The sequence below is a fragment of the Merops nubicus genome, unplaced genomic scaffold (genome assembly GCF_000691845.1).
Source record: "Merops nubicus isolate BGI_N331 unplaced genomic scaffold, ASM69184v1 scaffold16880, whole genome shotgun sequence".
Taxonomy (NCBI): Eukaryota; Metazoa; Chordata; class Aves; order Coraciiformes; family Meropidae; genus Merops; species Merops nubicus.
This window is the reverse complement of record NW_008585009.1, coordinates 38944-53701: the sequence shown is the minus strand read 5'-3', so window position 1 is coordinate 53701 and position 14758 is coordinate 38944. Positions and strand designations below refer to the sequence as shown.

Below are 14758 nucleotides of genomic sequence, written 5' to 3'. Positions count from 1 at the left end.
AGCAGGAAGGTACTTCTAGTCAATGTTGTCTATTCTTGTCTTCCCATTCTCCACCCCCATGTTTCTTTTAGGGTTACTGATATAAAGAAAAAGAAAAACATGAAAAAAAAAAACCCATTCATTATTGTTTGTAGATTTATCAGCTGGTGGTTTTTCAAAACCTTTGCTCTGGGAATTTTTGGCAATTTAAGTTTGGGTGTATTTACAATAATCATTGGAAAGTTTTATAGACAAGTTCTCGTATTCAGGAAAAAAAAAATCACAGTGAGAACTGAATCATCCAAGTTTCTAAAACCTGGTTAGCAAATGTGTATGTGACTGACATTGATGTAAATGGTAAATCGGAAATCTACATGAATACCTGTTAAACTTTGAATGGCCAAGGCACTAGTTTATGAGCACTGCCACAGCTGCTTGTCTGTCAAGCTGAAGGCTGAGTGCCCTTTAAATGTTTAACTTGGGTTATTTCATTGCATTAATCCTTTCTCAGACATAATTAAACAGCTGATGAAAACCAAATTGTAAATAACATAGTTGTCCCTTGTGTTGAAAAGACTAACGCTCAATGGTGTTCATTCACATAAGTAGTGGGAAACTGATTCATCTATTGCCTATGCTTGAATAGCTTAATCTGTCAGTTGTTTGTGGTTCATCATTAAAATCGTGGAAATGATAGTGTGCTTTGAAAATCCCAAATAGCAAGGTATGCTTTGACAGAATGAAGCCAGCTCATAAAAACACAAGGATAACATAATAAATAAAATTCCAGAAACCTGAGCATGTCTACTACAGATTTGCCCTCCTTCTGACTGTGGTGTTGATGTTGGCAGGCAGTAGGCTGTGATCGACAACTTGGGAGCAATGCCAAGGAAGACAACTGTGGAATCTGTGCAGGAGATGGTTCAACATGCAGGCTTGTGAGGGGACAAGCTAAGGCACATGTCTCACCAGAAAAAAGTAGGTTGCAAATTGATCCTATGATAATTTATCCTTGACTGTGTTTTCTGCTTGTATATTAACACATGTATTGCAGAATGTTGACCTTTTCACTATATACTGTTTGCAGTTTTCCAAAGCTACTTATAGTAAAGTCTGTGCTAGATTAGTCTATTGAAATTCCATGAGGGATACCACACATTAGGGTATTACTAGGAAAGAATTTGAGATATGCATTTTTTTAATGGAGCTCCTCAATTCATTCTATCAGGAATAACCATCAAAATGCACATCTTATTTTAGAGGGTATCCTCATGCTGCAATAGATGTGATGCTGCAGCAACGTATTTAAGTCACAGAAACATCTTATAGATGGTTTTATGGAAATTGTGGCCCATGACTGAAAGTGCCTGGTTTTCAACTTAGCTTTTCTGTGTTTTTTTTTTTCTTTCTTTCATTTTTTTTTTTCTTTTTTTTCTAACGTATCTAAAGACAATTGAACTTCAGAGGCAAGGTAACTACTTATATGGTATAAAAAGAACAAGGTCAAAGAGAATAATGCTTTATTCTCTCTTTTTGTGTGTATGTATTTGACTTAAGTTTTGCCTCTTTTTGAAAAATAATTAGCATCTTACTGTGAGTACTTCTGTAGGTCTCAGAAGTATTAAAGAGAGGCACAGCATCAGAGTTACACCCTTTACTGGGATATTTAGAGTCTGGTTATTTTGATATCCATGCAAGGTTTGTCACATAGAGGCTCACCACTGACACTTGTGCTTTCCACCCTCACAAGTGATGCTCCTGTAATCTCAAGGCATATCTCCCATGTGTTTTTCATATGAGGTGGTTGCTTTGCATCAGTTTTTTTGGTTCTGAACTCACAATGTTAATTTGTCATGTGGAAATGGAGCCTTTGGGGTTTGATACCTTCCTGCAGAGCCACAAGATGCCAGGTTGGTGATCTGCCGCTTTTAAAGTCAATACTCAAAGTTCAGATTCAAGCAGGTAGCATTTTATGTGGATGAAGCACCTGCCATTGACAGCTGCATCTATTTTAGAGCTGCTGTAGTTTAGCCTGCAAAGATTTCAGTTGTGCCTTGATTTTGAAAGAGTTGTTGTATATCGAATCATGCTTAATTCTTACTGTGGTATATGTAAATATTTCCATTGGGTTTCTTTAATGCCATTGCTTGCAGTATGCTTCAGTGCGGATGTAACTTGGAGTGCAATGTGTGTTATCTTAATGCTTGTTACCTTGCAGGATGTCTACTTGTATTGATCTACGAGGTTTTATGTTAGTTTATCCTACACTGTGCAGGTGCATAATTTCTGTAATTCAATACATATGTATAACAAAGGTAACCTAAGTTAAAAAGTAAATATTTTATAATATTTACTTTCAAAGTCACCGAATAGTTTTGCATGTATCAAAGAGCCTTTTTTTTTACATACTGAATGGGCTATAAGTATCAGCCTTTGCCTTACCTTTATTAGAGGCCTTTTTTTTTGTGGATAATCATGTGTAGCTCAATAATTTACAGAGTTTTTTATCATGGCACACTGAGGAAATGTCTTGAATGTTTACAGTGAGCTGAAAAAGCATTGTTCTGGAGGGCTACTTTTTATTCACTTTGTCCTATCAAATACTCAGAGCTTCTGGTCAGCACAGAGCAAGCAGTTGTGAAGCAGTCAAGATTGGATATAACTTCTGTAGTGTTACCAACCAGGACTTTTTTTTTTGTGTGCATATATATATATACACACAAAAAAATATAGGTATATACACACACACACACATGCACATGCACAAATATCTCTTCACCTTTCTGATGTGGAGGTCATCTGGAATAGAAAGAAATTGAATTTTCTATTCCAATTTTACAATAACAGAGAGTCTCCTGAGAAGGATGATTCCTGGGGACAACCTAGCTAATTGTAAGGCAAAACCGAATAAACTTATTGGATTAGCAGATCTGGTTGGATAGTTCATGCTAAGTGAAAGAAAAAGTTTCACACTTAATTGCTCTTTAGTTTGTAAGTACAGAAAAGGTTAAGTGATAAAAGGGATAAATACATTTAAGAGGGAGCTTGTAGGGTTATAACCAGGATGTAAATTTTATTATGGAATAAGGCAAGTGAAAGAGGAAAAAAAAAAGACATGAGAAAATAGAAGTGCCTAGTTATCTTGGTCCTTAATTTAAAAAAAAGAAATTTAGGCAATGTTAGCAAATGATTCCTCATAAAGGACTCACTTTTTTTTTTATAAGTTTTTGCGTAAAATTAATGCCTTTTTTGATCAGAAAGCTAAACTGCACTGAGAGAAAGTTTACTGTTTTGCAGACATGAAAAGAACTGTTATTTCAAAAGTTCTTTATTTTTTACACTAACACTTAATTACATTTGAAAGACAAAGTAAGTTAGACTTCTGCCAGAAAGCCAGATTCTAATGTTCTGGTAAAATGATTAAAGGTTTGACTAATGATATTCAAACAAAAAGTGTAATAGGTTGTAAAATGTACTGTCCTATTGGGAAATGAGATATCATGGACCTGATGTTTCTAGTACTACTGCATGGAACTCCCATTAACTCCACTGCACTTTGTGCACATGGAAAAATTGTAGAATTGGGCCCTGATGTCTGCTTTCTGTACCATTATTGGCAAGAAATGGTAGGAAAGTGTTCTGGTTCTGATACTAAGGAAGACAAAAAGATGCTGGTTCTGAAATTAACAGGGAGTAGAGTTGAAGGCACAGGCTTGTCCTAATCTAGTCTTATTTAATTCTCAAACTGTTTGATACTTACAAATTTTACCATCCTTAACTTTTTCCTAAAAGCGTCATACAGAAGGTTTCGGCGTTAACAGCTTTGTAACTGTTGGAATTTTCTTGCTATGCATTTTATGGCACAAACCACGACACAGGAAGTTCCACCTAAACATAAGGAAAAACTTCTTTACTTTGAGAGTGACAGAGCACTGGAACAGGCTGCCCAGAGAGGCTGTGGAATCTCCTTCTCTGGAGACTTTCAAAATCTGCCTGGATATGATCTTATGCAATCGCTCTTGGTGAACCTGCTTTAGCAGGGAGGTTGGACTAGATGATCCCCAGAGGTCCCTTCCAACCTCTACCATTCTGTGATTCCTATGGTACTTGTGTAATTTACCTTGGGTCACTTGCTGTCATGTGGTTTGTATGTCATCATCCCCAAGTGCACTTAACTAAAAACCCAATTTCACTTTGGTCATTTATCTAAACAGAGGCCTTCTGCAACGTTCCCTGGTTGGCATCATCAGCTGGCTCAGTTTTGTGACACCTTGCTACCTTGCATCTTTTTCCCTCTTTGAAATCAATATGCATGGAGCTAGTAACTCACATTGTCAAGGTTGCCTGATACTCCTGTTTATACTTATGATTTTTTGCCAGGATTCAACAGTTGGGTCAGAAACTTTCCATGCCAGGTGATGAATGTTTTGGAGAAAATTCAGCCAAAACAATTCAGCATATTTCAAAGACACAGCAGAGAAAAACATGTTTCCCACTGTCAAAACATTCCTGAAACCTTTTCTTTAATATGTCTTAACATCCCCCATTGTTGGACTTGATCACAGATCAGGGATTTGAAGTTTGGCAGGCAATGGTCTTCTGGTCATGGACAAATCCTTTGCAATATTTGTGAACCTTGACACACATTTTACTACAATGGTTAAAAAAACAACCAAACAAAAACAAACTAAAACAACAAAACCCACCACCATGACCACCACCACAACCAAACCAACAAACCAAACATAACCCTTTCCTTCAGTTTCTGTAGAGGTTTCTTGGATGTTAACAGCTGACATTTATGAAAGCTTGTCTCTTGCAGTGTGTTTTAGATTGTTACATGTCCAAACTGAAAACAGATCATAAGTGTGCAATCTCCTTGGACTAAATCAACCTGTTGCTCTTCCAGAGCTAAGCTATTAAAAAATTATTTTAAAAAGTTCTTGATTTCTACTTTGCTGCAATGTGGAATGGGTGGGTACCATGGGATGAACTCTATGATGCCTCCTGCCCTATGTTCAGGCATTACAGAAGATACTTTGTGGAGAGCTACTGACTCTTCTGAGCTTCAGACTTAATGACTGGGTGTGATGAGATCACATGAAGAGAGGGAAAGACAAGATGAGAGTAGCTGCAAAAGAAAAAATTGACATAAGTTTATACAGTGAAGGCAGATAGGAGAAGGTGGGAGGAGGACTGTCCTAGGATTGGTTGTACTGATACACTGGGTCAAGGAAAAAGAGGAAGACTGAGATTAGATAAGGAATCTGAGGTGGGAGATGGAGCCAGAAACACTTGGAGAGGAAGGGGAAAAACAACTGTATGTGGAGCCAGGGGAGGAAATTGGGACTGGTTTGGCAGGAAAACAGTGAGTGTGCAGGGATAGAATACCAACATATTAACATTAGGAATATGTTTTTTGAGGCAAATTGATCATGGTCCTAACATACTGCTCATCATTTCACATCATGGAGTGGTGTTGGAGACTACCAACTGGATTTTTTTGGATGAAGCTAAACTGGAGGATGTGCCATGGAAAAACACCTAACGTTCTCCAACAGCTACTGGGTATGCAGTCCATGGGATCAGAGTAGAGTTAGTCCAAAGTGAAGCACCTGCAATGTATATAGTGCTGGTCTTCAGGATGCTGGATCTTGAGGACCAATTACTTCAGTCTACAGATCTGTTTAGTTTGGTTGGTTTACTTGGGGCTGTTATAGGTAGTATGAAGCCACTTTCCTGATCTCTTTTGTCTTATTTGGAGAAATTCCTGTGTAAGAATGGCTATTTTGTTATCTGTGCTGCACTGCTTTTCCTTGAGATCTGTTTTCTTGATGGGCAGCTTCCTAGGTGACTACATTTTCTCCAGTGCATGCAAATTTTAGAAATGGTGCCCAGAAGTAGAAAAGAAGTAACTAAAATGAGTAGAGGCAACACCGTTTGTCTTGAAAGTAGGTTACCACACATTAGAAGTAATTACTCCACAAGGCAAAGTAGTGTCATTCTTAGATGAAGAGGGAGCCTTGATCTAAGACCATTTGGACAGAGGGATGGAGGTACAGAGGAGTGGGATAGTATGAGACTGGAGAGGGAAGGACTCAAGGACAGAAAAGACTTACGCACACAGATTTTGCAGTGTGACTTTTAGGGTCATGATACTGGTGCTTTCAGTAGCACATACCTATCTAGCTCAGGTGTCTCGTAAAGAGTATGTATGGGACTTTGCACAGATTCTGGTCATTAGGCAGATCAGCACATACACCACCACCAATATCATCTGAAATTATGCCTAATGTTAGAGTGGATCAGGGACACCACTGCAATAAGTCTCCAAACATTTTGAGCTTTTTTACTTCCCCTGGGCTGATAGTTGTTCCTGGGCTATTGTTCCTTGTATTTTGAGAGCACATAGACCTCTGATCAGAACTAGAGGACCAGCAGATAAGTGCTGAGCAAATACATGGAAAGAAGCAGTTTTTATGGGCCTGAAATAAACCTTCTGCCCTGCTGTAAGAGGGGAGAAGGAAAAATCCCAACTGGCCCGTATGTGAAACAGTAAATGGGTCCACTGTGGCCCTCATGGAAAAATAAATAAAACCTGCTGAATTGGATTGAGCTCAAGAATGTGGCTCCTTTATTTTGATCCTGGGGATTAGCTCCCAGTCTTACCATAGCAGGGAGTCTGATCTTACTCTCATTGAAATCCAAAATCTAAATCCACATTAACACCATAGAAACGGGATCAAACTTTGCTGTCTAAAGTAAAAGCAATCTGGGAGCTTGATCAGCAAGTGCTGTGAGTAGTGTGTGCACAGACATTTGCTGAGAGAGTCCCTGGGCAAGAGCAGAAAGCCCATTTCAAGCTGGTGCTGAAGAAAGATGACCCACATGCTCTCGGGAGTCCCTACAGCGAAAGCAGTGATAGAGTCACAATATCTCACCTGTTTCTTAGTTTTTGAGGTGAGCTTTATGATTCTAAAATCAGATTTTATAGTGTAGCATTTCTTCATGTTCTGATGATCCTGGGCCTATTTTTCAGCTTTAGGTAAAGGTCAGCAATTAACTTTCAAAGATAAATAAATAGTATAAGAGGGGAAAAAAAGATAATTGGAAATTCGAAGTGTAGATTTCAGGGTAGCAGCTTTCCCTTATGTTGTCATAAGAATTCTCTTTTAGCAGCATGAATCCTACTGATTTAATGGGAAATGTACAGCATAACCATTTTTAAATGGGTTTACAGGTCCTTGTGTTCCTTTAAGAATATGAATTACATGCTTCAGCTGAGAACCGGAGACCTTTGGAATATATAGTTTTGGAGCCAGACCTGGACAATCGTAACTACTGTTTCATAGGAAGTTAAAGCTGTCCTCAGGAGAAGGTGGAGTTCCTTAGGGTCAACTCTCTCCCGTTTTCTTCCAATTCCCCATCTTGGTTCAGAATTCCAAAAATACCATTTTTATTTTTTTCCCATAATTTACTTCATTTCACGGAAACGCTGCCCTAGGTCATAATTATCTCAGTCAGGTTACAAGAATCTCCTGCTGTCAGACTTCTTCACAGGTCTGTGGGGCTGCCGAGGTTGAACATTGCTGTAGTGGTGAATGTAGTCATCTCCTCTAATGCAAATAAAATACCTTTCTGGTAATATTGTCTCTGCCGCAGAGAAACACCGAATTTAGCACCCCCATGAGACTTTTGGACCATATCAGAGAGTGCTTTGGTGAGGGTGGAATGTCTGTAGTACTGCTAAAGGAATGTGAAGCATCCTGAAAAGGGATCAACAAGGCCTGCTGAGGAGAGTGGAGCTTGCTGTAAGGAAGTGGAGGAAGCACAGCAGAACGACCCTGGTTGTTCTCCAGAGGAGCAGGCTTACACATCCCTGCACATCTGCAAATCTGGGCCTCCTCCGTTCAGCATGGGACGCCCTTGGTTCCTCTTCAAAACAGCAGTTGTGCATGTTCAGAACTGGTCATAATCAGACTCTTATTTGAGGTTTTGTGCTGTAACTGCTGGTTGATTGGGTACAGTTCCTGACAGATGGGGCCCTCCAACCTGCTTTCCCTCTAACACTGTAGAGCACATATGAATTCAGTACCTTACTTTGAAGATACACACATCCACTACCTTCTGGCTATCTTTAGCAGTTCACCTGATGAAAAACCAAGATGCAAAAAGATATTAAGTGGTTCAGTAGTTAATGTTTTTTCCAGGGCTCCTTTACTGTATTATTGTTCTTACTGTAGTATTTTGCACTCTGGTGGAATACCCAAGTATGAAATTAATAAAGATCATATTTTATTACATCCAAAATAAATTGTTATATTTAAATGGCCTTCCTAGAAATTGGCGATAGAAAAACTGTAACATAAGAAGGTGTTTATTTCAGAAAAAAATAATTGCAGTATTTGCTTGAAGTATCCTGAACATTTGGCAGGATTTCATACTTATGCTAAGGAGATGTAAACCAGAAGCTGATAATTTAGCATCTACTATAAAAGGGTCCAGTTTAAAGTGGAAAGAAACATTCTTCAACTTTTTTTTTTTTTTTAGTTAAAACTAAACTCAAATATTCTCCTTCTAAATATAATTTGAGTAGCTGAAGCCAGCGTATCACTGTCCTTCAACTCTCATTACTTTTTGGATTTGCAAAAATGAACTTCCTCTACACCAGCCCCTAGATGTATGTTAATGCAGTCGCTGAACAGAGCAGTCTCTGCAGGGTGTACCTGCAGTGAGCCTGTGTTTGCAGGTCCTGCCTTGAAGAAGATTGCAACTGGGTCGTGATGGAAATGGGAGGTAGCTCACTGATGCTCTGTTGTTGGAAAGCTTCTCTTGTCCTTTTGTGGATCTCTCTGTCATGCACTGCGCATACCCTGCCCTGAGAGCTCAGCTCTTGTTGGCATGAAAGACTTTGCTCTATTGATTTGACTGTTAATGCAGTTTGCTTGGGCAAATCACAGAGTTCGTACATTTGAAATGGAAAGTAATAACTTTCTGCCTTTGTAAAATGCACTGAAGTAAGTGTGTTGTACATTTATATATGAAAATGCTGGTCAGGCAGCCAGAAGCTGTTTTGTATTGACGTGTCCTGTTCAGGGCTGGTTTGGTTTATAGTTAATTTGAAATTGAGGCTCTTACTGGAAGGAATGTTCTTATATGGTAAGTTAGATGCAGACACTCTGTTATAACATATACGTTATAGCTAGTATATATTTGCTTTTAACCGACCTGTAATTGGTTAAGGGTTAGTGTTAAGTAGATGATTTATTTCCTGTAAGTCCTGCCACTTATTAAAGTTGTGACCTGCAGCAGGAAATGAGGTGTGGGCAAAGTGAGACTGAACAGCTGCAGATCTTTGCAAGGGGAAGTACTACTTAGCAGATTCCTTATGTCAATTCAGTGATTAGGAAATAAAACTAGGACAACAGAGTGTAAATATGTTCCTAATACACCACTGACATTTCAGTTGTTTTTGTTAATAGCAAATAATTTTCTAATAGTAAGAAAGTTTTACAAGTCTGTTCGTAGGTCTTAATAGTTGTGTAGCATAGCAAACAGTCTCAGTATGCTGTACTTCATAAAATAACACATTATTTTTAATAGAAAAATTGTGAAACCTGTTAAATATTTTCTTAGAGACATCTGACAGTTTTCAGTCTTGTTGTGTGATGTATAAGATAACTTCTTAAACAGTTGTTTAATTTTCCTAGGGGAAGAAACAGTGATTGCTGTACCACACGGGAGTCGCAGTGTGAGAATCACCCTGAAAGGACCAGCACACCTTGGTATGACTGAGCTGTTTTATGTATTTTTTCACAGGCAGAAGGTAAAAACAGAACCTTGTATCTGAACTCATCCAAACCTGGGAAATAGGGGTAAGATCATGACCTTGATTCCTCTCTCCATCTTTAATATCCAGCCTGCAGATAGTCCTACAGAACACTGGAATTCCACTTAGTGTAAGAAATGGTATACATACTGGTGGCTTCTAAACAAGTAATTCTTATATGAGATGTCTAAAGTACAGTAACCTCTTAAACTCCATGCAAACAATTACATCAAAATCATTTTCAAAGGATTACATGGGATCAGTAGCAGGTAGATAAGCCAGCACCAGATTTCTGTTGTATAGCATGAGGTAGTGTAAATAGTCCAGTTCAAGTCATATTCGTTCAGTGATCAGTGGTCAAGGAAAAGTAATTTAGGTAAAAAATGAGGTAAGGTAAACAAAATACATAAAATAAACTGCACAAGTCCTGTTTCCTTGTTATACTTTTGGATATTACATACTATCTATAAGAAGCAATTTGCTGTTCTATTAGATGTTTATTTCCCAATATTTTCTGTAAGGCTGGTGGTAGTACCTATGGTAATTTCTTTACCCATAGGCCTACTTGTCATAAAGAACTAACTGATTCAATGGTAGGTGGGACTGCCGTATTGAGCAGTGAAGTAAACCATTCATTTAACATTTTGAGCAATTTTTGTTAGTAAAGTGGACGACAGTCTGTATTGGAGAAATAAAAAGGATTTCTACTCCTCTGAGATATAGAACTAGACAGAAATGTGGGGTGTTATTTTTTTTTTAAATTGCTCCTCTATTTGCTTTGAAGAATATATTATCATTTTCTTTCAAAGAAAAATATGAATAAGACTTAACTCCAAAGTGACAGCAACTTCTAGATATAACGCTGATATCAACAATGCATAAAGCTGAACTTACGTTGAAATAATATTAATGTAAAACTGTTGCAAGGGATGTATGAAGAAAAACTGAGCAGTTCAGGGCAGGACTCTTGGTCTTTCTTAAGTAGTTCTGCAGAAGGAAGTTGTTTCAGCTTTGTATGAGGGAAAAGTACTAGATTCAGTGGCCCTTTGGGCATTTCTGGAAAGCTCCTGAGGAATGCAGCAGCAGCTTGGTAACTAAGTAGAGTGCTCCTGGCTTCCTACCCAGGGTGGTTCCATAAAGAAGCTGTGGCTTGGCGTTGCCTTAGTTAGCTAGTTCTCTAGTTGGATGAGAATTGTGAAATATTCCTTTACCAACTTTCCCCAGGATATCCAATTGCAAATCTGCAGAGGTTTTAGACATTTGTTACCAAAAATTAAAATGATAGAGGTGAAAAAAAAGCGAGAGCTGTTGTGGGGAGGGACATGCAAATTGCTTTTAGCTTCATAGCCAGATTTTCAAGAACCAGTGTTCTGGAGGATTCTGCTTTACAATGTTTTCCTTGTCCTCTTTCCTGACTGTAGGTGTGTTTATCACTTAACAGAAAGTAATCTTTGGTCTGCAGCTTCATTGACTTCTGTGTGGGTGTGCTGGTGTAAATAAAGGCAGAATTTAAAAAAAAAATCCCCTATAATTACATGTTTCATCTGTCAGAGATGTTCTTCTTGACTTGTAAGGAGTTGAATCTAACAGGTGGAACACTGTTAACCGGGGACTACTTACTGCAGAATTTTATACTGCCTCCTGTTGCCAGTGTATATTTGCTCTTCAGGTCAAGTCAACAGCAACAGCAACTGCTTGAAGAGCACTATGGAGTGTCTGGCACTTTTCCCTTCATCTTGTGTTCTTCTGTGCTTCATCCTGGGCTTTACAGCCTGCTCTTGTTCCAGCGAAACACAGCTGCTGGATTAATCAGAAATGTAAATGTGGTTGGAAATGTAGCACATAACAGATTAGAAACAAATTAAGGCTCTGAACATTGGTTTAAAATCAGCAGCTTAGTGTTTTAGGACAGACTGCACTTCTTGGTATCTGGTAAGAGCATTTTGTTTGTGTGTATGGGCACTTTAAGACAAGCAACAGATTCCTCAAAGTTGTTACTTTGGTTTTTTTTCACAAATCCGTCCCTCTTGTACTTCTGTCTGCTTGGGTTTTGTGCATGATTTGGTGGAAAATAACCAAATACTTAGTACAAAAATGGTTATGAATAAAACGTTTCATTGTGTTGGTTTGGTTTTGATTTGGACTGTATTATGGCTTTTCTAGCAGTTGTTTTAAGAGCATTAGAATCAAAAGAAAGACTGAAAGTTCCCTGAAATTAATCCTCCAGCAGAAGAAACAGGAAAACCAGAAGCTAATATTTTTACAAGTGGCTAATGCTAGATAACTGAGGCCATGAACTTAGAGAAGTTAAACTTCACTAAAAGGAACTGAAACTCTTATTTTTCCCCTTTTTGTCAATTTCTCAGCTTGCAGTGATTTGCAGGACTTGGCAATGTTTAGCTCAACATCTGGGCACTGCTTTGTCTTTTGACAGATGCTAGGAGGAAGACAATGTTGCTTGCATTTTGAAAATAATGCACATTTTATTATGGGCCCTGTCTTGTGCTATCTAAAAATCAATCTCATGGCAAAGAAAGAGCTTTTAGAGAGCAACATGATTTGCTCCTTGCACTGGCAGCAGGAGCTATTTTCCTGGGAATTCTTCCATGCATCGCTTACACAGTGAGGTGTCTGCAGTGGGTTCACCATGCCATGCTGCCCTACTCCTGCCTGCCACTAAAAGTATGGGAGACCTTTGCAGTGGGTCTTCCATCCACAGCTGGGCAAGGCATTTCCGTGGGGAAAATGTTTTTTTTTTTTATCAAGGTAAGGAAAGTAACACAAAGACAGGCAGTTATTATCTTGTTAGACACAGAAACAGGTGATCACTTAAGAGAATTCCCTGTCCTAATGATTCTGTACATCTGGAGTCCTAAAGACCCATCAAGGAAATGTTTCTCTGACTTAGGATGGGGGAGCTTACTCCTGAGGTCAAACCTCCCACCTCTCCAGGGTTACAAGACCCTGCAGAACAAATAACTATTTGGTGAATACTTTTCTAAGACTTGCTTATAAGCCAGTCAGTGAAACCTGTGTCTGCAGTTACTACTCGGAAATCACTACAGTGTTTTTCTGGGGGGGGTATGTGTGTGTGGAGGAACAACTGCTCCCTAATAAGAATTATTACATTATGTATGTTACATACATTAGATGCTTGGTTTCACTTTATTTTAGAAGCTTGTGGTGACAAGCACTAAATACTACTGGGCAGGCATATATTACTTAATAGTTATCCATTGTGCTGTGGAATAGCTCTTTATCTCCCTGTGTGACACACTTCTGGGAAGATCTGAGCAGCTGTTCTAAGCCTCACTGATGTGACCTCCAGAGATACAGGCCATCAGTCTGTAGCTGGACTTTGCAAATAAACAAATGCTTTGGAATCAAATCTTGTGTAGCAGCTCTTAGTGAGTTATTGTTGGTTGCTGAAAAATATTCTTGGACTGTGCTTAGGAAAAAAAATAATTTTTTTAATTAAGAAAATTGGTGCACAGACTGTAAAGTAATGCAGCTCAGGTCGCTAAATTGGCTTTTTTTGCCATCTTTTTGCAACAACCAGATGTCCTGCTTTGCAATCTTAAACATTAGTTTCAGAGGGGTCCTGTACTCCCGAGGATCCTACTGACTTTATGTGGTGTTGGAAGTACTTGAGATTTGCTGGTTTGACTCTTATTCAGCTAAATGACAGAATAATAGGTACAATGCATTAATACTTCCTGTTAAACAGTATAAGTTTGGGGTCAAGGTTTGCAGAAGCTTAATCCAAGAATGCTGAGTTCCGGATATTTAAAAGGTTATTTTGTAATGCCGTCAGGAAAGAAAACTTCCATAGAAGTTGCAAACAAAATATGTAGTAATCATCTAAATACTTGTTGCTCTTTCTGTGATTTGTTTATATATATTTGTTCCTAATGGAAACATGTTGGACAATGGAGCACTTTGATTCCCAGAGATTTATTTTTTCTCTTTGACAAAGTACCTTTGATTCATCACTAGATTCCTATCCTATGATCAACATAAAGTCATTTCCTATAAACATATCCTTCCTTAAACTTCCTTCCAGCCATGTATGTGATCTTTGTTATACCTATGAGCATAGTGGAACCCAATACTTAGAAACTTGGAATAATATTGGTACCTATTCAAGGAAGTTCATTTCTTCTAGAATTTCTTTACTCTCTTTACTGGGGATGCTCCAGAATGCATTTGTATTTTAAAAGTTCTTAAGGAAGAAAACAGTAATGAACTGCAGCATTCACGGTATGTTTTCAGTGCAGGTAAAAACAGATATCATAACTTAAATTATCTAGCCTGAATTAAATAACTCTGTTTACCAAAAAAGGCAAGGTAGTTGGAGAAAGAGGGTATTAACAGGTTCCTTTTAGCTAGCCTTGAGCTCATCTCTGGTTCCTGCCTTTGTCATGCAGTGCTCTGATAGATTGTAAGCAGACCAGTGTACTTCAAGTCCTGCATTTTGCTGTGCCTATACACTAAGTTATGCGGAGCCCAAAGTTTTACTTTCATTAAGAATATCTTGCTTTAGCTTTGTCTGCTTACATTTCAGTTGGCTTGCTGGAAGTGACTCAAACCTAAAATGCTTCATCTGTCTTTTGGAGGCTGTGGGCTGTTACTTTAATCTCTTTCCAAGGAGTGCAGAGCAGCTCAAAAAGGGTTTTCATCACCACCTGTTCTGAGAAGGGGACATCCCTCCAGCAGTGCTGCAGCTGCCCACCTCCTGGCCCTGCCGTTTGCTGACATGGGGAATAGCCAAAGCTGTGTTAATGACCTCGTGAATGGGTAGAATGATACAGGTATTGAGGCAAGTGCTTGGTGAGTTTGGCAGCCCTCAGGCTTCTCTGGAGACTGACTGCTGAAATTGCCAGGCTTCTGAGTTGCATGGGAGTGTGAGTTATTTTCCTGTGCATTGATTCGATCCCTTTTGAGTTTCTT

The 14758-nt window shown here is 38.7% G+C and overlaps 1 protein-coding gene across 1 annotated transcript in view; it reads left to right on the top strand.

The window, feature by feature from the left end:
• ADAMTSL3 (ADAMTS-like 3) overlaps positions 1 to 14758 on the top strand; it is a gene marked incomplete at its 3' end in the record, with an annotated part of 131269 nt that overhangs the window by 78441 nt on the left and 38070 nt on the right. Inside the window, exons 6-7 of the mRNA XM_008946234.1 lie at positions 831 to 957; positions 9690 to 9764. Of these exons, the coding sequence (XP_008944482.1) occupies positions 831 to 957; positions 9690 to 9764 (202 nt within the window). The remainder of the gene's footprint in view (positions 1 to 830; positions 958 to 9689; positions 9765 to 14758) is intronic.